Source organism: Thalassophryne amazonica, chromosome 6 (genome assembly GCF_902500255.1).
Source record: "Thalassophryne amazonica chromosome 6, fThaAma1.1, whole genome shotgun sequence".
Classification (NCBI taxonomy): domain Eukaryota; kingdom Metazoa; phylum Chordata; class Actinopteri; order Batrachoidiformes; family Batrachoididae; genus Thalassophryne; species Thalassophryne amazonica.
Genome location: NC_047108.1, coordinates 24,730,819 through 24,755,375, shown reverse-complemented (window position 1 = coordinate 24,755,375; position 24,557 = coordinate 24,730,819). Strand labels below are relative to the sequence as shown.

General features: G+C 40.9%; 1 protein-coding gene across 1 annotated transcript in view; it reads right to left on the bottom strand.

Moving 5' to 3' along the window:
* Window positions 1-755: 755 nt before the first annotated feature.
* LOC117511585 overlaps window positions 756-24,557 on the bottom strand; it is a 49,431-nt gene continuing 25,629 nt past the window's right edge. The window contains exons 2-5 of the mRNA XM_034171569.1: window positions 21,679-21,775; window positions 15,911-16,085; window positions 13,958-14,103; window positions 756-1,010 (exon numbers count right to left, since the gene is read on the bottom strand). Coding sequence (XP_034027460.1) covers window positions 771-1,010; window positions 13,958-14,103; window positions 15,911-16,085; window positions 21,679-21,775 — 658 coding nt within the window. The 3' untranslated portion in view covers window positions 756-770. The remainder of the gene's footprint in view (window positions 1,011-13,957; window positions 14,104-15,910; window positions 16,086-21,678; window positions 21,776-24,557) is intronic.

Here is a 24,557-nt window from a genome sequence, read left to right as displayed (position 1 = left end):
ATCTCTCAAGAAATTACCATCCTGTGCAGACACGTTCCCTGCAGGCTGTTTAACTCCTTTCTGAGACATGTGACAATTCAGTCATATGTCTCAGCTGCACACGACAACAAATCAACAGATCAAGCATGCATTTTTTTTTTTAATTTCATGTATTTTGGAAAATTGTCTTGAGAAAATATTGGTGCCATTCCTTTAAAAGGACCATAATTAATCTAGTCAATTGTTTTTTTTTTTTGTTTGTTTTTTTTAGGGCCCAATCGATGTTTCATTTAGATTAGATTAGGTGTTCACAAAACATACCAATTTCAGAGAAATTTTTGCAGAAATGAAACTTTTATTTTACCAAATGAACAATGCAGAGAAAAATACTTTGGCTACGATCAGAGTGGGCATTTTACAGCCACAAAATACAAGCAGTCGCTGTACTGCCAGCTAGGTGGGGCCAAAATAGACGAGACATCTATTTTGTGCAAATGCTGAGCAATGCGACATGGCGACTGCCAATCAGAGTGACGACAGCATGACATACGGTGGTTGGTTCTATTTGGAGTTCTTATAATGAAGTTCATGTTTAAACTGTAAAACATCCAGCCTCAATTACATTTATTTATAATAATGTTTGATAATGAAATGTTTGGAATCACTAACTGCTCCTAGAGATTACTTGTCGCACCTGCTTCTTCCACAGCCAACAAACACAGTCAGTCAAGATCTGTCAGACAACATAACCAACTAACCAAGTTACCAAGACAAGTGTCGAGGACCAGGGTTCACGTACCCTGGCAGAACCAGAGATGCAAAGACGTGTAAACATTAAAGAAATCCTTCCTTACCTGAGCTTGCAGGTCAAAGGTCACCATCGAGAAGCACAGGTTGAGCAAGAAGTACTGCTCCTGAAGGCTCTCCAGAGCACCGCCCACACGGAAGGCCATCATGTTGGGCCTCTGAATGAGGAGCACGGTGCAGAAGACGTGAACCGTGCCCAGACCCATGATGCACACAAATCGGGCCTACAACAGGAGCACAACCCCACCATAAAGAGAAAAGACTTGATTTCAGAAACAACTTCTACAACCATGGTGTGATTATACTAAATTATGTTCACGAGAGAGGACGCTTTCAAAGGAGCATCTCAGTGTCTGTCCAGCCAGGAGACGCTGATTTGCTTTGGTGCATTCATTTATTCACACTATCATTTTGGCTTTTAGATTTTTATTTCTTTTAATTCATAATGTAGAGATTACTTTTCACTGTGAGTTCAAAGGGCATCATTTTGGAAATATAAATTGTTAAGGATTTTATATATATATATATATATATGTTATCACTGTTAAACATTTGTAGCTTTGTCTTCTTTCTCATGAGAACGGTGTTGTGCTGTTTTGCACTTCACCCTGAGAACGTACGTGTTATTCAACCTTGTTTAGCTTTGTCTTCTTTCTCATGAGAACGGAGATGTGCTGTTTTGCACCTGTCTTAATGCAATCCTGAGAATTCAATTTTGTTTTAGCACTCTGGGGTCAATCTGAACTGGAATGAAGGACTGGATGTACTTATTGTTATAACATAACTTTGTTTTCGTAGCCGCTAACGACTGGGAGTAAAAGAACTGAAGGTTGAATTTTGACTGATTGTGATGCTTAGTGTTCCAGGCAGATGCAAAACAGCTGATAACTGCAACAGACGAACGAGATGTGCTGACCTGAAGTGTTCTTCCTTACAGCTGCACTTGACGTATGCGTTTATGTTATGGGAAGAAACTTGTCTTGCGTCTTACCCCCACCCTTAGGACAAGTTTCTTGTTTATGTGATGAGGGCGTCTCTTAATAAAAGAGCGGAAAAGCAGGCCAGACTTTAGTGTAGCCTTGGTGTACAGCCTGGCCGCACTCCGCGCGTAATATTTGACTTTCTGTCTCCACTGGTGTTTCTTGACTCTGTTTGTCTTGTTAAGGTTTAAAAATGTTTGGAGGAGAAAATACCCAACATTGACTGGGGGCTACGTCCGGGATCTCAACATACCGGAGGTGTCCGGCGGAGGTCGTCAAGTCCAGACGTAAATCCTTGGCCAAGGTCCGATCGATTGATCGTGTCTGCAATTGTCGACCACCGTTGGCATCGTCCTGGTTGACGAGATTTTCCCGAAGAAGACAGACAGGAAGTCGAGTCAGTGAGTAGAATTTCTTTGTAAATAGTACTGAGTGAGTGGTGATCAGATCACATAAACAGTTAAATTCCGCAAGCGATGATACAGAATCGTCTGTTAATGCAAAGCAGTTAAACTCTGTAAGGAGGGTGCGGACTCCTCTGTTTATATACGCGTACCGGTAGGGGATAAAAGTGATCACATAAAACAGTTAAACTCCGTAAGCGATGATACAGAATCGTCTGTTAATGCAAAGCAGTTAAACTCTGTAAGGAGGGCGGACTCCTCTACGGTTGCGAGGGACGCAAGTAGTTAAATTCCGGAAGGAGGATACGGACTCCTCTGTTTTAATACGTAAAGGAAATCCCGGGTAGAAATACGTGCACTGTAAAAAGTAGTTAAATTTGGCAGGGACGGCGGAGTCCCCTAATGCAGGACATTAGTTAAATTTCACAGGAGGGTGAGCTCCCCTGGCATAAGAATAACGCGTACGATTATTAGGAGTGTTTCTATGTGTAAATAGTGTTTTGCGCAAGTGTAAATAACTGTGTGAAAACTGTGTGTGTGTAATACTTTGGACAAACGTTAGTGACAACCGTGCGTGTGGAAGCAGAGGCCAAGTGATTCCGCTTCCTACGGGGAGGTGAAAGGAATCAACCACACGACGGCAAATTAATTGTCACGTCCAAAGAAAGTGTGAAAACTTCAGATTTAGAACACCCTAGGTGTGCCCCCGTCTGAAGTCCAAATTATAACAAGGGATTATAAAAATGGGGGGTAAGACGTCTATAAATAAGGGAAATTTATCAACTGACGACTGGAAATTTATGGAAGCAAAAAATCCAAAAACAACAAAAAATTGGAGACCTGGATTAATAAACATGACTTTGACGGACGACTGAACCTGATCAGTATACAGAAGCTAAAGAAGGAGTTAGAACAGCAACATAAAGGTGATGGGAAAAAGATGCAGAAAGTAGGGGCAGATTTAGTGGCATTTTGGGAGGAAGAAGCAGAGAACAGACAGAAGGGAGCAGAGAAGCGACGATTAGAGAAAGCAAGAAAAAAGAAAGCTGTAGGTAAGGCAGAAGAAGATGTGATAATTCAGCACAGAGAACCAGAACAGCCTCAACAACCACCGCCGGCTGGACCGTCGGTGGCAAAGAGACCTTTATCTCCTCTACCAGAGGATGACGATGTATTGCCACCACAGTATGATTTGGCAGTAAAACCTAAGGTAAAAAGAGAAAAACCAGAAAAACCACAAACACGCAGTCAAGCAAAAGTGCCTACAGCCCCTCCCATGGTGGAACATAGTGATCAGGGAGGTGCCTATCCTATGATAGAAGTACCAAATCCTCGTGCAGAAACAGCAGGACAGCTACCAACCATGCTCGTTTATCGGACATGGAATGCTGATGATATCAAAGCAGCAGTCGACATGATACCATCGCCACATGTCGACATTGAGGGATTTATGCAGGATATAGAAAACATTAGAACATCTTACCACCTTAATGGACCTGAAGTCCAACAGGTGTGGATGAAAGCATGTGGCCCTAAATGGAGTCAGGTACGTGGAGACTGGAATCCTGCAGATCAACAAGGCATACCACTGACACATGATGATCTAGTCTTGAAAACAAGAGTGGAAGCTACGATTACACGTGCAAAAGGAGTGTTAGGACCAAAGATAAATTATACTGAAATTACCAGGACAACTCAGAAAGAAGGAGAACCATGGATAGAGTTTAGATGCAGATTTGAGAGTGTATTTAGAGTCCATAGTGGCATATTGCCAGGAACACCAGTGTATGAAAACAAATTGAAAATATTTCACCTGTGAAGCTGATAATGACCGATTTGATTCATGATGGCAACTCAACAGCTGTCATAACAGTAACAGGTGCCACTGAAGATGTTTTAAAATTGAGATTCACAGGTATGCCATTACATGTGTCACTTTGTAAACCATATTTGACAGAATGGCAAGAATTGGGACTGACAGTCATAACAGCTTTGTCAGCCACTGATTGGAGCAGAGTTGGACCACGAACAGAGTTCAGTCCATCAACTAAATTGTATAAAGTGCCAGTTAATGTCTCATTGGTGCTGACAGCTGGAACACAGATTGATGTGTCCACTTCACAATCCTGAGTGTTTCAGTTGAGTCCTGAAGAGGACGATCTTCTCTCTTCTGTACCATCAGGATTGTGGACAACAGGTCCTTCAGACGTAGGACTGATAAAAAAAATGCACAACCTGTAGTTATAAGACCAAAAACAGAATACAGACCATGTGTAAGACAGTATCCATTGAAACCTGATGCAATTGATGGAATCAGGCCAGTAATAGAGAATTTATTAACAGCAGGAGTAATAGTGCCATGTCCAGATTCACCATGTAACACACCCATATTTCCTGTAAAAAAAGGCTCCGCCCTCAGTGGGATGGAGAATGATTCAAGATCTGCAGGCAGTAAATGCTGCTGTAGTAAAAGAGCTCCATGTGTACCAGATCCGCACACACTGTTAAGCTCATTGAGATTAAATTCTAGTTGTTTTTCTGTAATAGATATCAGTAATGCATTTTGTTTTTTTCCGTACCAGTACACCCAGATAGTCAATTCTGGTTTGCTTTTACCTTTAAAGGACAACGATATACATTCACCAGATTACCGCAGGGTTACGCAGAGAGCCCAACTATTTCTTCTCAAGTCATGTCAGCATGTTTAGCTAATTTCGTTCCACCGGCAGATAGCCAACTATTAGTGTATGTTGATGACATTTGATTGCCTCTGACACACGAGAAAACTGCATAACTGACACAGTAGCATTATTATGTTCTTATTTGATAATGGCCACAAAGTGAGTAAAAACAAAGTTCAGTTGTGTAGGGATAAAGTAAAATATTTAGGACATGAATTATCAGCCACAGGGCGCACAATCCTGTCTGACAGGAAGGAAGCAATTTTGCACGCTCCAAAACCACAAACCAAAAAGCAGATGATGTCATTTTTTGGACTGACTAATTACTGCAGGGCATGGATTCCCTGCTATGCAGAATTGACTAGTCCACTTTCTGATTTGATGTACAAGGATGATATTTCAATGTCAACCGTGTTGGAATGGAACAAAGATGCTGAGGAAGCTTTTGTAAAAGTAAAACAAACAGTGTCATCCACAGTTTTGGCACTACCAGATTATAGTAAACCATTCATTCAAACAGTTGATTGTAAGAATAAGTTCATGACTAGTGTTTTGGTTCAAGTGTATGGCTCAAAATTGAGGCCAGTTGCCTACTACTCATCTAAATTGGATGCAGTAGCAAGTGCTCTACCACCATGTGTACAGGCTGTTGTTGCAGCCTCTATGGCTGTTCAAAGTAGCAGTAATGTTGTTCTATTCCATCAGTTGACACTGAAAGTTCCACATGCAGTCTCTGCACTTCTGTTGCAGACAAACATGAGCCTTTTGTCCCCAGCAAGACATCTTTCGTGTATGTCCTTGCTATTATCACAACCACATCTTACGGTAGAGCGATGTACAACATTGAATCCATCCACATTGATACCCTTACCTGAGGATGGTGAGCCGCACAATTGTCTTGATGTAGCTACGGTCTGTACGAAAGCACGTCCAGACCTCCAGGACACACCCATCCCAAACAGTACAATTGTGTATGTGGATGGTTCTTCCACTAAAAACGCTTATGGACAAACACAATCTGGATATGCTGTTGTCACAAATTCAGAAGTATTGGATTCTGCTTCATTGCCATCCTCATTTTCAGCACAAGCAGCTGAATTAGTTGCTTTAACTGCAGCTTGCTATCTGTTTAAAGGTACGGCTGTATCAATTTATACAGACAGCCAGTACGCTTTCAGTACGCTGTGAAATTGCCTAACCAAATTGCTATATGCAAATGTGCGGCTCACACCAAAGGCTCTGACAGTGTTTCAAAAGGAAATGACGTTGCTGACAAAACCGCAAAGGCGGCAACAGCTCTTTCTATTTTTCTCCTATATGACACCCCTCCGGATATGACCACAAAAGAAACCCATATTGCCAAAAAAAATATGTTTAAATGGGCAGCTATTATGAGCCATGGCGTGACGCATGTCTCATCAGGGGGTATGATATCGCAATTGCAATCTATTTTTTGTCTTTATGGGTTCGATGCATATGCAAAACAGCATTGTAGAGCATGCATGACATGTGCAAAACACAACTCACAAGGCAATTTGAGACCCCAAAGAGGTAAATTTCCAACACCACAATATCCCTTTCAAGTGATTCATAGGATTATATACAGCTGAGTAAACATGAAGGGAAGGAATTGTTAGTATATTGATGCCTTCTCAAAATGGGTAGAATTGTTCCCTACAAAACATGCAGATGCACTTACAGTGGCTAAGGCATTGTGCAAAGACATCATTCCATGATTGGTAATACCAGAAACAGTCTATTCAGATAATGGAGCGCATTGTTGTTAATACAATAGTGCAATACTTAGGAGAAGCGCTACAGGTCAATCTCAAAACTCATTGCGCTTATCATCACACAGTGCCGGATTAGTGGAAAGGACAAAGGGCACAATAAAAATAAGATTAGGAAATGTATAGAAGAGACAAAACGAACCTGGATTGAATGTTGGACTAGTAAAATTGTATATGAGAATAACACCAACACATCAGGGTTAACACCATTTGAGATACTTTATGGACGACCATATCGTCTACCAATTTTGACATGGATACTAAAACAGCAGATGAGGAACAAACATTAGCAAATTTTATGAAAAAGACATTAACACAGAAAGAGATAACTTAAACACATTTACTGCCGAATAATTTTGATCTTCCACAGGACGGCCTTCCAGTAGTCTAGCCAGGAGACTGGGTGTTCATCAAGGTGGATTAAGAGGAAGAACTGGTCCCAGTCCTCGTTGGGAAGGTCTATACCGAGTGCTGTTAACAACACCAACTGCAGTAAAGATAGCGGAGAGATCAACGTGGATACATCACTGTAAGATACAGCGTGTGTTGGCGGCCTCCACAGTGTAAGGGGAAGTCTGGCTACAAAGGGAGTCTATTTAATTAGCAATAGATGTCTCAATGCCAGTGAAGCAGGGAGATCCTTGCACTATTAGGTGAGGTGGTTACAACACTGTATCCTAGCAATCATGACTGAACTACAGCAGACCCCGGAGCGGCGTGCTCAGCGCCGCCGCTGCCGGACTGTTGGTAGGGCAGGCCGTTGTGTTGTGATCTTAGTGTGTTTCGTGCTCCTCGGATTCCTGGCCTGGTGGTTGACCCAAGAATTGCAGCTCACTGTGGACCGAGCCAGAGAACAACGCAAGCAACATCAGAAGAGGTTTATTCATAATGTGAACGAGACAGATGGACACCCTCATATATACCATACTAATATGTGGGTACAGATATGTTCATTTATTGGCTATGGAATTACGTTACTAATTATTATGTTTGTTCGCAAATACCTATATCCTCAACACACCCAGCTCTGACGGCTAAACCGTACCCTGCTAGGGTGACAGAATGTCTTATCATACGGATGCATAATCAAACTGTATTTCGGGGGCAGCAGTTCTCAGCAAATCTGATAAGATGTAACACCACTTGCCTCAGTGCAACCACTTATATGATAGGGATTTCACAGAGGACGTACAAGCGTGCCCAAGTGCTGCTCCATTGACTAGACTGAAGGGAAACGCAAAAATATCATCACGTTAAATTGTCATCACAACGGCCATTCCCAATTTGCTTTTACGGGACAGGGAATAAAAATGTAGGTAAAATTAAGAAACGTCTGTGTACCCAAACGTATGTTTTATCAAATAATTTAAGCCTAACCAAAACATAATATGTGGATGGTACTTATCTTCATCACATTGGACGGGGATGTAATTATACAGGCTCCTGTCCATGGGGAACGGATGAATCATGTGCTTATGTTAGTAAGTTTGCTACCACCTGTAAATGGTACTCCGGTGTATGATGACATCTATTGGCTTTATGGTTCCAGACTGTACATGAGTCTCCCACCAAATTGGGGTGGTGTGTGTGCACCTACCCAGGTGACTGACCATACATATGTGGTAAGACCTCCACAGAGAAGAATGGCAGCACCAGACGGAGGAGATTGATATACCCAGATGTGTTACCACATAATCACATGTGGGGCTCGGATGTACTAAAGGACCAAAAAATTGTGGTCTGTAGGAGATAAAATAGCACATTCATTGTTCCCCTGGATAGGAGTGGGAAAAAATTCATTAATGATTGAAACTCTGAATTATTGATTGGGTCTGTTCATGAATGTAACAAAAAAAAATAGTAGCAGCTCAAAACACTGAAATAGATGCTTTACGTACCATGGTGATGCAAAATCGCATGGTTTTAGACTTGCTTACTGGTTCACAGGGAGGAGTTTGTGTTCTGCTGAACACAACATGCTGTACTTTCATCCCAGACTCCATTCATTCAGTGGATATGCAGGACGCATTGGAGGAGCTGAATGAACTTCGTGATGCAATGCATAAAGACACCCTAGCCGTGAACCGGTGGAATCCCTGTCCTGGTTGACTTCAGGACCATGTTGGCAGTTACTATTGAAAATGGTGTCAAATACATTTGTACAGCGTAATCTGGCCTTCCAGACAAACTATGCCAAAATATCAAGCATTGAAACAGTCAGACCTTAGTGGAGAAAACTGTAATGACTGTACTGAGAATTATGATGATATTGAAAAGCTCACAACTCCAGTTCAAGCTTGAACTGTTGACGTGATGAGTTAACACACTCTTAGCCTATGAAGCTTTAGCTGAAAAAGTAATAAGACAAGTGGTGTAGTCGAATAATACAGAAAAAACGGTTCATTTATACCAGTCGGTAGGAGTGATGTATGGTGGTGGTGTGGTGATAACAGAATCTTTGATAGACTGCCACGAAATGTGTCAGGTTATTGTGCATTAATATCATTATTGTTACCCATGACCCCTGAAGACGTTACGACATATGCAGCCTCTTATTCCTGAGGATTGGCAGAAAGGCATAGCCAGACATAGAGTAAAAAGAGATTGGAAAGGAGTAGGAAATCCAACATATATTGACGCAATAGGAGTCCCCAGAGGAGTGCCTGACGAGTATAAACTGGTTGATCAAATAGCAGCTGGATTCAATCTTCCATCTGTTGGTGGTGTTCAATTAATAAAAACGTGGACAGAATAAACTAAGTTAATAAACTAACTAACTAAGCTGGGTGATGCCTGCTATACGTTTAACAGGTGATAAACAGGTGGGAAATGTTAAGGATTTTATATATATATATATATATATGTTATCACTGTTAAACATTTGTAGCTTTGTCTTCTTTCTCATGAGAACGGTGTTGTGCTGTTTTGCACTTCACCCTGAGAACGTACGTGTTATTCAACCTTGTTTTAGCTTTGTCTTCTTTCTCATGAGAACGGAGATGTGCTGTTTTGCACCTGTCTTAATGCAATCCTGAGAATTCAATTTTGTTTTAGCACTCTGGGGTCAATCTGAACTGGGAATGAAGGACTGGATGTACTTATTGTTATAACATAACTTTGTTTTCGTAGCCGCTAACGACTGGGAGTAAAAGAACTGAAGGTTGAATTTTGACTGATTGTGATGCTTAGTGTTCCAGGCAGATGCAAAACAGCTGATAACTGCAACAGACGAACGAGATGTGCTGACCTGAAGTGTTTCTTCCTTACAGCTGCACTTGACGTATGCGTTTATGTTATGGGAAGAAACTTGTCTTGCGTCATTACCCCCACCCTTAGGACAAGTTTCTTGTTTATGTGATGAGGGCGTCTCTTAATAAAAAGAGCGGAAAAGCAGGCCAGACTTTAGTGTAGCCTTGGTGTACAGCCTGGCCGCACTCCGCGCGTAATATTTGACTTTCTGTCTCACTGGTGTTTCTTGACTCTGTTTGTCTTGTTAAAGGTTTAAAAATGTTTGGAGGAGAAAATACCCAACATAAATATAGCCAGAATACAATGATCAAATCCTCTTCAACCTATATTCAATTGAATACACCACAAAGACAAGATATTTAATGTTCAAACTGATGTTTTTTTTTGTGTGTGTGTGTGTGCAAATATTTGCTCATTTTGAAATGGATACCTACAACACATTTCAAAAAAGCTGGGACAGGGCAATAAAACACTGAGAAAGTTGAAGAATGCTCAAAGAACACCTGTTTGGAACATTCCACAGGTGAACAGGTTAAATGGAAACAGGTAAGTGTCATGACTGGGTATAAATGAGCATCCCAAAAAGACTCAGCCGTTCACAAGCAAAGATGGGGCGAGGATCACCACTTTGTGAACAACTGCATGAAAAAAATAGTCAAACAGTTTAAGAACAATGTTTCTCAACATATTCCATCATCTACAGTCCATAATATAATCAGAAGATTCAGAGAATCTAGAGAATTTTCTACACGTAAACGGCAAGGCCAAAAACCAACACTGAATGCCTGTGACCTTCGATCCCTCGGTTGGCACTGCATTCAAAACCGACATCATTGTTTAAAAGGCTTTTACTCCGTTGGCTCAGGAACACTTGTCAGTTAACCATTGTCAGTTAATACAATTCGTCGCTACATCTACAAGTGAAAGTTAAAACTCTACCATGCAAAGTGAAAGCCATACATCAACAACATCCAGAAACGGTGCCACCTTCTCTGGGCCCGAGCTCATTTGAAATGGACAAAGTGGAAAAATGTGCTGTGGTCTGATGAGTCCACATTTCAAATTGTTTTTGGAAATCATGGACGTTGTGTCCTCTGGACAAAAGAGGAAGAAGACCATCCAGATTGTTACCAGGGCAAAGTTCAAAAGCCAGCATCTGTGATGGTATGGGGGTGTGTTAGTGTCCATGGCACGGGCAACGCACACATCTGTGATGGCAGCATCAATGCTGAAAGGTACACCCAGGTTTTGGAGCAACACATGCTGCCATCCAAGCAACGTCTTTTTCAAGGACGTCCCTGCTTATTTCAGCAACACAATGCCAAGCCACATTCTGCATGTGTTACAACAGCGTGGCTTCATAGTAAAAGAGTGCGGGTACTAGACTAGCCTGCCTGCAGTCCAGACCTGTCGCCCACTGAAAATGTGTGGCACATTATGAAACGCAAAATATGCCAACGGAGACCCTGAACTGTTGAACAACTGAAGTTGTACATCAAGCAAGAATGGCAAAAAATTCCACCTGCAAAGCTTCAACAATTAGTGTCCTCAGTTCCCAAACGCTTATTGAGTGTTGTTAGAAGGAAAGGTGATGTAACACAGTGGTAAACATACCACTGTCCCAGCTTTTTTGAAATGTGTTGCATGCAACCATTTCAAAATGGGCAAATATTTGCACAAAAACAAAGTTTATCAGTTTGAACATTAAATATCTTGTCTTTGTGGTGTATTCAATTGAATATAGGTTCAATTGAATATAGGTTGAACTCAAAACTGGTTTAATCAGTCGCCAACAGTGATGCCGGTAACGCGTTACTCTAATCTCACCACTTTTTTTAGTAACGAGTAATCTAACACGTTAATCTTTCCAAATCAGTAATCAGATTAAAGTTACTTCTCCAAGTCATTGTGCGTTACTATTATTTTTCATTGTGGGTCGACAGCAGCATTAAACTTGGTCCGTGGGCAGGAGGTCGGGGTTCGACTGAACTGCCCACTTTAAGCGAGCTGTGAGCTTTTCATCCACGGTTTTTTGCAGCTGCTCGACTCGTCCTCACCTCTTAAAGCGCGGTGATCAGCACACCTGCACTGAGCTTTACAAAGACATTTTTATACTTTTTTTTCCTCCTTTATTTAGAATTGTGAGCTGAGCCACTCTGTATCTGGTTGTTAAAAACAGCTGATCCTCCGTGACGCGTCAACAACTAACACTATTTTCCACTCAAATGCACCTAAACTCTCTGAGGACCACATGATGTGAAAACGCAATAAAACTTTCTTACCTGTAAATCTGGTCATGTTTTCTGCATAAATAAATGTTATCCATTCTTTGTGCTCAAACGCCAAAGCAGGGGCGAATCCAGATGGAATGGGGGCATGGGGGATGTACCCCCCCTCCCCACAACACCCCTGGATTAAAGGTCCAGTTTTGAAGCCTTTTTTTTTTTACTACAACTACTAATACTACTTAAAATAATATTAATTTCGACAAGTAAAATATTTAGAGAGAATTTAAATGTTAGAAAAATGTTAGAATGAATAGAATAGTTACATTTATAAACAATGTAGGTTTGAAATTGTAAGTTTTACTGTTACAGTGCTGTCAACAGTTAAATATGAGGTCAAGAAAGAGGTCTTTATTTTACTTTTTATAAAACAAGTATTTATTTTCATTGAAGTTAAGAAAGGGTGACTTTCTTAAGTAAAGTAAAGTTTTGGCAAAACAGGTATTGTCATGTTGAGGTGGGTTGTTGTCGGCAGCTGGGGAAAGCAACTAAAAAAGTAACTAGTAATGTAACTTAGTTACTTTTACAATTGAGTAATCAGTAGTTACTTTTACAATTGAGTAATCAGTAAAGTAACTAAGTTACCTTTTCAAGGAGTAATCAGTAATTGGATTACTTTTTCAAAGTAACTGTGGCAACACTGGTCGCCAACAGTGTGCCGAGTCAATATTAAAAGTTAGCGGTTAGCTGTAACTTCCACTAATTTGTTTAGGAGTTTATAAGTTTAGCGTTGTAAAAGTTAACTTTTCAGTTGGAGGATTATTGGTGCTGGTTTTCAGACATTCATCTGCTACAATAATCACTGAACATTGACAAAGCTTTGATTTTATCTCAGATTACACCCCCACTCCCAATAAAATAAGAAAAGAAACACAGACACCATAATCAACAATCAGTTGTAAAACTCTGGATGGAGTGGGCGTGGGGGGGACTGATATACAAAATGATAACTGCTATCAACAAAAATACTGCAGTAACCAATTTACAGCACTACAGGCAAGTTTCTCCAATAACAACCACAGAAGCCTGCTGTCATGGGCACCTTGGTAGCTTCCCTCACTCATCTCCTTCTTACAGTCAACTCAGTTTTTGAGAGCCGCCTACTCCAGACAGATTTACCATACAGTACCACATGGTTTGTATTTCTTAATGACTGATGTGAATGAAGTTCAAGTCACACAGTCAATATTCACGCATTCAAAGGAAAGGTGTTGATTCACCATAAGTTTATCAAAAAGGTGCCAAGCGTTGTGTCCAGAATACATTTTATATCTATTTTTTTATTTCACTTTATACATTTTAAGTTATCCTATACAGATCAGTCCAAAAAAATGCCTTAATCGGGCCAATTTCCATGAAATTCAATCAGGATGGGACATCCCTAGTTTAATTGTTTGCCTAGTTCTTATGTGTGCGTTAACAGGGTGCACAGTGGAATTACACATACGTCTTTTAAGGAAATCTGTGCGGAAAAGCAGCACTCCATACCCCCGGAACATCACTGTAAATGTGACCAGCATACATTTTATACCTATTAAGCATTTTGTTTAGTCGTTTCTGTTCAGTAAGGTTAGAATTTTAAGAATATTTAAATTTTACAAAATGTGTTTGTTTTTTTTTTTATTTGTGAACATATTTTAAAAAGGTGTACTTAAAATATCGGGGTGCCAGTAATTCTGTCTATGACTGTATGTATCTGCCTTAAACCTTTCTTTTACAATTACAATTATTTGTTCTCTGAAAATCCATCCATCTGAAACCATCCAGTAGAGGGCGACCTACCATCAGCTCCTGCTTGCCCTGGGCCGAAAGCACAGTGAAGTTGACCACAGATCGAACCATGACAACGAGCACAGTGAGCATGAAGACCACCAGCTCCTGTCTGTTCTCCTGCAGGACGCCGCGGCTGATGTAGTAGATGCAGAACACTGCAGAGAATAGGACACAAAGTTTTTCTGTTTTAATGCTGCAAAATATGACATTTTGGTACTTTACTTAGTGCATTTCAAAGAGGGCTTCAAGCTAAATAACTACCACCATGCCAGCTTTAAAACAGGATTTCTTACTACATGGCTTATAAACTACTGTCCTCAGTGGTGATGACTGTCATGTGACTCCACAGCAGCGTTCCCTGAACTGGTTCAGTCCAGTTTTCTCAGCTCTGTCCACAGCTGATTCACAACATCTGCTGCCTGAGCCAATGGAAAACACAGCCAGCACCTTACTGATTTAATACTGTGACAGAAGACACACTGTACCAGTTTCTACTGCTTGTTAAAGGTCCATATGTATTTTGACACTGGTTTTGTGGTGTGCCACAACAAAGTGGAGTCCAAAGTAAATAATGAGAAGAAGCAAACTTTATAGAGGACTGTGAGTCAGTGGAGCGGGTTCAACATCAGCAGGTTTGATCCCCGACTGCAGCCGAGTGTCTGCGTGTGCTCAGGTAAGGTAGCGAGCCATTGACGACCCCAAATGCACAGAATACTGTGTTCATGCTGCAGCTTTTCAGCTTTAATTTACTGGTATACACATTTAGTGAACAGTGCAAAAGATAAATGTGACCTCATACTTTGAAAAGGACCAGAGGTAAGTGGACCTAAATGGCCGCTCAGCTGTTTCATGATTATGTGCCTTGTGTATTATCTGAATTTACAGATGAGGAGTTAAAAGGTTTGAGTCGCCTGTATTTAGAACTCTCAATATGAAGTACAAAAACCTGTAAGAGCTTGTAAAGAAAACAATGTGAGCAATCACAAGAGAAGGATCAAGCACAGCTTTCACTGAGCACATCAGTGCCTCAGTCAGCAGAATGTTTAAGAGTTATTTTACCAACGCAAATCGGTTGAAATCCTGTTGTGGGAGTTTTTTTTTTTTTTATCTTTTTTTTCGGCAATCACATTTTGTATTGTTATGAGCAGATGACACTGGTACAAACAGGCACTTTATACAGTTGTCATGTGTATTCCTTTTTCCTGACAAAGTCCTCAGTGTTATCAGGAACCTATTATCCTCCAGTGCCAACACGTTCCACAAATGCAACCTGCCTGAAGTGTCCAGAAGTAGGTGTTCAAGTGATCAGAGACATGACCAAGGTCAGGAAGGCTGAACTATGACCACCACTGAACAACACTCAAAGATTTAAACATCAAGATTGGTCCCAGAAATATGTGAAGACAAATTTTTCAAAGGTTTTGTGGACAGATGAAGTGAGAGTGACTGTCAGTAGACCACTAGTGGACACACAGCAGCACTGAGTCAGACGCCAACAAGCTGGAGAAAGGGTACAGGTACGGGCTACTGTTATTGAGGATGTTGGACCAAAAAATAAAATAAAATAAAATATTGCTACATAGAAGAGAACTTTTTCTGTCTCTCGCTTGAAGCCTACGTGAGTGTGAAGAGTCAGGGTGCAGAATGCGAAGACAAGCAGTCTTGTGTTTCCGTCTTTCTCTCACTGGGAGCCTGTGTGCGCGCAGAGCACTGAAGCAGCTTGCCGGTCTCTCAGAATGAAATGCTCAAATGTGTGGTTGCACTTCACTGTTCATGTTAGATTGTATATAGAAAATAAATCAATGTTAATTCTGTTCTTAATTTGATTGCTTTATCTCCATAAAGTCCAATAAGCAGTACCGTTAAGTCATAGTACTGTTGAAATCTTAATACCCATCCCTACTTAGAAACACACACACACACACACACGCACGCACACTCCAACAAGCCAAGTGAACTCACAGATTCCGACCATCTGGATGAGGGACACAGTAAAGTCATCCTTGTCACAAACGTCTGTGGCGGTGCGTTCATCGTAGATGTTGGCCAGCGTGAGGCCGAGCAGCGCCAACAAAGATGCTATGGTGAAGCAGAAGTAGAGCTTCAGCTGACAGGAGAGCTCAGACCAAGCCTTTATCTGAAACAAAACAAATATCGTCTGTGAAGAATCCAAACAGACTCAAAGATACTGCAAAAGAAGGAAATTAACAACAAACTTCACCACCAATTCCAAAATATTCACCATCAGGACAATAAATATGGTGGGTTGACAAAAATCGAAAAATTCCTTTTTTTTTTTTTTTTTTTTTTTTTAGCACTGTTGTCGTGCGTTACCTGTGCTGCTCCACACCGTGTTTAGTCGATTTTTATTTTATTTTAGCACCGTTGTCGTGCGTTCGCTGTTGTTGTGCGTTACCTGTGCTGCTTCATGGCCTGTTTGGTGCCTTAATTAAGGCACTCCTTCTGCTGAATCACCTCTAAATTATTTACACATTATTCACTTTGTGTGTTTTTAGGAATCCACTAGGTTGCGTAGCTACTAGCTCTTAGCCGATTTAGCATGGCGGCTTCTCCCGTCTCTCCCGTACTTTTCTGCTCTGGGTGTGAAATGTTTAGTTGTTCCTCGGCCTCCTTCAGCAATAACGGTACTTGTAATAAGTGCAGCTTATTCGTAGCTTTGGAGGCCAGGCTGGGCGAATTGGTGACTCGGCTCCGCACCGTGGAAAATTCTACAGTTAGCCAGGCCCCTGTAGTCGGTGCGGACCAAGGTAGCTTAGCCGCCGTTAGTTCCCCCCTGGCAGATCCCGTGCAGTCGGGAAAGCAGGCTGACTGGGTGACTGTGAGGAGGAAGCGTAGCCCTAAACAGAAGCCCTGTGTACACCGTCAACCCGTTCACATCTCTAACCGTTTTTCCCCACTCGACGATACACTCGCCGAGGATCAAACTCTGGTTATTGGCGACTCTGTTTTGAGAAATGTGAAGTTAGCGACACCAGCAACCATTGTCAATTGTCTTCCGGGGGCCAGAGCAGGCGACATTGAAGGACATTTGAAATTGCTGGCTAAGGCTAAGCGTAAATTTGGTAAGATTGTAATTCACGTCGGCAGTAATGACACTTGGTTACGCCAATCGGAGGTCACTAAAATTAACATTAAATCGGTGTGTAACTTTGCAAAAACAATGTCGGACTCTGTTGTTTTCTCTGGGCCCCTCCCCAATCAGACCGGGAGTGACATGTTTAGCCGCATGTTCTCCTTGAATTGCTGGCTGTCTGAGTGGTGTCCAAAAAATGAGGTGGGCTTCATAGATAATTGGCAAAGCTTCTGGGGAAAACCTGGTCTTGTTAGGAGAGACGGCATCCATCCCACTTTAGATGGAGCAGCTCTCATTTCTAGAAATCTGGCCAATTTTCTTGGATCCTCCAAACTGTGACTGTCCAGCGTTGGGACCAGGAGGCAGAGCTGTGGTCTTACACACCTCTCTGCAGCTTCTCTCCCCCTGCCGTCCCCTCGTTGCCCCGTCCCCGTGGAGACGGTGCCTGCTCCCAGGCCACCAATAATCAGCAAAAATCTATTTAAGCATAAAAATTCAAAAAGAAAAAATAATATAGCACCTTCAATTGCACCACAGACTAAAACAGTTAAATGTGGTCTATTAAACATTAGGTCTCTCTCTTCTAAGTCCCTGTTGGTAAATGATATAATAATTGATCAACGTATTGATTTATTCTGCCTAACAGAAACCTGGTTACAGCAGGATGAATATGTTAGTTTAAATGAGTCAACACCCCCGAGTCACACTAACTGTCAGAATGCTCGTAGCACGGGCCGGGGCGGAGGATTAGCAGCAATCTTCCATTCCAGCTTATTAATTAATCAAAAACCTAGACAGAGCTTTAATTCATTTGAAAGCTTGTCTCTTAGTCTTGTCCATCCAAATTGGAAGTCTCAAAAACCAGTTTTATTTGTTATTATCTATCGTCCACCTGGTCGTTACTGTGAGTTTCTCTGTGAATTTTCAGACCTTTTGTCTGACTTAGTGCTTAGCTCAGATAAGATAATTATAGTGGGCGATTTTAACATCCACACAGATGCTGAGAATGACAGCCTCAACACTGCATTTAATCTATTATTAGACTCTATTGGCTTTGCTCAAAAAGTAAATGAGTCCACCCACCACTTTAATCATATCTTAGATCTTGTTCTGACTTATGGTATGGAAATAGAAGACTTAACAGTATTCCCTGAAAACTCCCTTCTGTCTGATCATTTTTTAATAACATTTACATTTACCCTGATGGACTACCCTGCAGTGGGGAATAAGTTTCATTACACTAGAAGTCTTTCAGAAAGCGCTGTAACTAGGTTTAAGGATATGATTCCTTCTTTATGTTCTCTAATGTCATATACCAACACAGAGCAGAGTAGCTACCTAAACTCTGTAAGGGAGTTAGAGTATCTCGTCAATAGTTTTACATCCTCATTGAAGACAACCTTGGATGCTGTAGCTCCTCTGAAAAAGAGAGCTTTAAATCAGAAGTGCCTGACTCCGTGGTATAACTCACAAACTCGTAGCTTAAAGCAGATAACCCGTAAGTTGGAGAGGAAATGGCGTCTCACTAATTTAGAAGATCTTCATTTAGCCTGGAAAAAGAGTTTGTTGCTCTATAAAAAAGCCCTCCGTAAAGCTAGGACATCTTTCTACTCATCACTAATTGAAGAAAATAAGAACAACCCCAGGTTTCTTTTCAGCACTGTAGCCAGGCTGACAAAGAGTCAGAGCTCTATTGAGCTGAGTATTCCATTAACTTTAACTAGTAATGACTTCATGACTTTCTTTGCTAACAAAATTTTGACTATTAGAGAAAAAATTACTCATAACCATCCCAAAGATGTATCGTTATCTTTGGCTGCTTTCAGTGATGCCAGTATTTGGTTAGACTCTTTCTCTCCGATTGTTCTGTCTGAGTTATTTTCATTAGTTACTTCAAACCATCAACATGTTTATTAGACCCCATTCCTGCCAGGCTGCTCAAGGAAGTCCTACCATTATTCAATGCTTCAATCTTAAATATGATCAATCTATCTTTGTTAGTTGGTTATGTACCACAGGCCTTTAAGGTGGCAGTAATTAAACCATTACTTAAAAAGCCATCACTTGACCCAGCTATCTTAGCTAATTATAGGCCAATCTCCAACCTTCCTTTTCTCTCAAAGATTCTTGAGAGGGTAGTTGTAAAACAGCTAACTGATCACCTGCAGAGGAATGGTCTATTTGAAAAGTTTCAGTCAGGTTTTAGAATTCATCATAGTACAGAAACAGCATTAGTGAAGGTTACAAATGATCTTCTTATGGCTTCGGACAGTGGACTTATCTCTGTGCTTGTTTTGTTGGACCTCAGTGCTGCTTTTGATACTGTTGACCATAAAATTTTATTACAGAGATTAGAGCATGTCATAGGTATTAAAGGCACTGCGCTGCGGTGGTTTGAATCATATTTGTCTAATAGATTACAGTTTGTTCATGTAAATGGGGAATCTTCTTCACAGACTAAAGTTAATTATGGAGTTCCACAAGGTTCTGTGCTAGGACCAATTTTATTCACTTTATACATGCTTCCCTTAGGCAGTATTATTAGACGGTATTGCTTAAATTTTCATTGTTACGCAGATGATACCCAGCTTTATCTATCCATGAAGCCAGAGGATACACACCAATTAGCTAAACTGCAGGATTGTCTTACAGACATAAAGACATGGATGACCTCTAATTTCCTGCTTTTAAACTCAGATAAAACTGAAGTTATTGTACTTGGCCCCACAAATCTTAGAAGCATGGTGTCTAACCAGATCGTTACTCTGGATGGCATTTCCCTGATCTCTAGTAATACTGTGAGAAATCTTGGAGTCATTTTTGATCAGGATATGTCATTCAAAGCGCATATTAAACAAATATGTAGGACTGCCTTTTTGCATTTACACAATATCTGTAAAATCAGAAAGGTCTTGTCTCAGAGTGATGCTGAAAAATTAATTCATGCATTTATTTCCTCTAGGCTGGACTATTGTAATTCATTATTATCAGGTTGTCCTAAAAGTTCCCTAAAAAGCCTTCAGTTGGTTCAGAATGCTGCAGCTAGAGTACTGACGGGGACTAGCAGGAGAGAGCATATCTCACCCGTGTTGGCCTCTCTTCATTGGCTTCCTGTTAATTCTAGAATAGAATTTAAAATTCTTCTTCTTACTTATAAGGTTTTGAATAATCAGGTCCCATCTTATCTTAGGGACCTCGTAGTACCATATTACCCCATTAGAGCGCTTCGCTCTCAGACTGCAGGCTTACTTGTAGTTCCTAGGGTTTGTAAGAGTAGAATGGGAGGCAGAGCCTTCAGCTTTCAGGCTCCTCTCCTGTGGAACCAGCTCCCAATTCAGATCAGGGAGACAGATACCCTCTCTACTTTTAAGATTAGGCTTAAAACTTTCCTTTTCGCTAAGGCTTATAGTTAGGGCTGGATCAGGTGACCCTGGACCATCCCTTGGTTATGCTGCTTTAGACGTAGACTGTGGGGGGGTTCCCATGATGCACTGTTTCTTTCTCTTTTTGCTCCGTATGCATCACTCTGCATTTAATCATTAGTGATCGATCTCTGCTCCCCTCCACAGCATGTCTTTTTCCTGGTTCTTTCCCTCAGCCCCAACCAGTCTCAGCAGAAGACTGCCCCTCCCTGAGCCTGGTTCTGCTGGAGGTTTCTTCCTGTTAAAAGGGAGTTTTTCCTTCCCACTGTAGCCAAGTGCTTGCTCATAGGGGGTCGTTTTGACCGTTGGGGTTTTTCATAATTATTGTATGGCCTTGCCTTACATTATAGAGCGCCTTGGGGCAACTGTTTGTTGTGATTTGGCGCTATATAAGAAAAAAGTTGATTGATTGATTGATTGATTGATGTTTGTAAATTATTAATGACCTGAATTAAATGACCTGTGCATTACCAAGCACTTGCTCACAAAAAGTAGTATTCATGTCAGTAAAAATTTCACATTTCATTTTACTTAATTTGTTGTCTGGCTTCACTGTCTTGTTTTTGTGTCCATTAATGTATATAATAAGGTTTCAAACTCACATATTTGCAGACAAACAAATTAATAAATAAAGATACAGAGTTCTGACATGTGAGTGGGATTCAAACCCAGGCCTACATCACACATCTCACAATAAAAGTGCACACAAACTAAAGAAACAATGTGCAAGCTACATTTAATAATGAAGTCGAAAAATAAGCAACATTGACTTTGGTCACACTGCGAATAGCAACATGGCTTCACAAGCCACTTGATAGACCCATCTTTTATTTTATGTATGCCTACGGGCCCAAATTAGGAGGGTCACTGGACCTCGGATGTATCTATGAGAACACAACATTTCACAGCTGAATATGCAAGAAATTCTAGAGTTATTTATGGAAAGTTTACAGCCCCACTGACTCCATTAATCCTAGGCTAACCATAGAGAACAGGACCTGATGTAATTGCAGGGTTTGTCGTCGAGATGTCCTGATTGAGACCATCACAACATAACAACACCTTCCCTTATTTTTTGCATAATTCCAGTTTTCCATGAAGGGATGATGTCTATCATTTTATTACATTCTGCAGAAACACCAGTTTAGTTTAGTTTTTTATTTTTCTCCTGTCAAGGGCTGCCAAAGCATGTGGGTTCCTGAAAAACATCTCACCGGACCACATGGCGTGGGTATCAGCTCCTGGTGTCTTGGCCTCAGGTTTGGAGACAGAAGTTCAGGGCCATCCTGGGGCTGGTGGTCCAATAATGGACTGCAGAAAAATAAATTATACATCATCTTTAATCCATGAATCCATCAGAGACAGGGTAGTGCAAAAAAAGATATTCTGGTCACATTGGGTTCACTTGAAGTACAGTTCTGTACAAAAATATATATATATATTCAAGTGTCTGAATATTTTTATTACAACAAAAATCCTGTTACATTATTTTTCTATTTCATCAAAGGAGCAAATTGGTAATAACATCACAAATGTCACAGAAATGCCTGCCCTGCGTTACAGATGTAGTATCTGCTACACAACACAAAGGCAGAAGGAGCACATGAGAATAAAATGCCAGATAAAAAAAAGACAAAAACCTGTTTTTAAAAATTAACTTAATGAGATTATCTCAAAGAAAAGATTTTTTTGCAATTTTAAAGTGCTCACACTTTTATTTAAACACACAGCTGCAGGGAACAGCAGGGGGCGCTCCAGATATATAAGGTGGATAATTAGACCCTCCAGAAATGTGTAATGTCCTGGTAGTCAGGAAGATATACAGTGCATCCGCAAAGTATTTACAGCACTTAATTTTTTCCACATTTTGTTATAGCAAAATGGATTAAATTCATTTTTTTTTCCTCAAAATTCTACACACTACCCCATAATGACATTTTTTTGTGATTGTAGCAAATTTATTATAAATAAAAAACTAATAAATCATATGTATATAAGTATTCACGGCCTGTAGCATGAAGCTGAAAATTGAGCTCAGGTGCATCCTGTTTCACCTGATCATCAGCATCAGAATCAAATTTATTGCCAAGTAAGTTTGCACGTACAAGGAATTTGATCTGGTGTGTAAACAATAGGAAAAGAAAACATCCATAAGAAGTAAAAGAGTCAGACAAAACTATATTCATTGAATAAATAAAACATAATGGAATGGGACCATGCAGATGAGTGGAGTACAGATGTACAGTACCTTTCAGTGGAGGGATAGACCAATCTGTGCTTTATGGTAGTGAGGGAGGGAGGCAGAGTAAGTTGAGATGTTTCTACAGTTTAATTGGAGTCCACCTGGGGTAAATTCAGTTGATTGGACATGATTTGGAAAAGCACACACCTGTTTACAGATTAGGTCCCACAGTTGACAGTGTATGTCAGAGCGCAAACCAAGCATGAACTCAAAGGAATTGTCTGTAGACCTCTGAGACAGCATCGTCTTGAGGCACAAATGTGGGGAAGGGAACAAAAATATTCTGCTTTGAAGGTCTCAATGACCATGGTGGCCGCCATCATCCATAATGGAAGAAGTTTGGATACACCAGGACTCTTCCTAGAGCTGGCTGCGCATCTAAACTGAGCAATTGGGAAAGAAGTACCTTAGTCAGGGAGGTGACCAAGAACCCAATGACCACTTTGTTAGAGCTTCAGCATTCCTCTGTGGAGAGAGGAGACCTTCCAGAAGGACAACCATCTCTGCAGCAATCCACCAATCAGGCCTGTGTGGCAGAGTGACCAGACGGAAGATAACCTGCTCCAGAGCACTCTTGAAATCAGACTGGGGCGATGGTTCAACTTTCAGCAGGACAATGACCCTAAGCACACAGGCAAGATATCAAAGGAGTGACTTCAGGACAACTCTGTGAATGTCCTTGAGTGGCCCAACCAGAGCCAAGACCCGAACATCTCTGGAGAGATCTGAAAATGGCTGTGCACCAACGCTCCCCATCCAACCTGATGGAGCTTGAGAGGTGCTGCAAAGAGAAATGGACAAAACTGCCCAAAGATAAGTGCACCAAGCTAGTGGCATCATATTCAAGAAGACTTGAGGGTGTAATTACTGCCAAAGGTGCATCAACAAAGTATTGCGCAAAGGGCTTAAATACATATGTACATGTGATTTCTTGGTTGCTGTTGTTTATTTTAAATAAATTTGTAAAAATTAAAAAAAAAAAAAAAACTTTATTAATTTGGTCATTACAGGGTGTCATGAGTACAATTTTGAGGGAAAAATTATTTGAATCCATTTTGGAATAAGGCTGTAACATAAAATGTGGAAGAAGTGAAGCACTGAATACTTTCTGGAGTCACTGTGTATACGTGTTATATGGACTATATGCATGGAGTGGTGTGACGTATTTCCGTTAAAATCTCTGATTGGTGTGTTATTTCCAGTTATGGCGGATACCAGTGTTTGATTCTGTTCGATATCCGAAAACTTTAACCAATTTACGTTTCTAGTATTTATTTATTTTTTTTGTCATTGTTCATATTTTTGTGGTTGTGTGTATCTGTCATGACATCGAAGGAGACCAAGTTTTCTTTCCAGAGGAGAGAGGACGGCACATGGAGTTATCACTGCTGTGTACCCAAATGTACAACTTCACGGTGTAACTCCATTTTGAGTTTTTCCTCTTTCCCGAAAGATGCTGAGCAGCAAAGGAAATGGGTCATAAGTAGTCAGAGTTATCATTTTGTAGTAATGAGTAACACCAGAGTCTGTTTTCAGCATTTTCTGCATGCTGAAGTAATCCAGCCGTCAACCACAAAGGGGTGCTGTTAAAAAAAAGAAGCCGTCTCCGTTCTTTTCAAATGGAACAAATACTCCATTCCTGCTCCTCGTCCCAGTGTTTGGGAGCAAAGAGAGCAACCAAACCCTCTCGCTGATCACCTGGAGGAACCAGCAATGGAGGTAATTTTGCCTGACCACGACTACTGCGGAGCAAGCTGCAGCGGATCTGATGCTTGACAAGACCGAAGTACTCCGGTCTCGGCTGTAGGAACAAACATAAAATTTAAATCCTTTCTCCATCAGGCTCTGTGG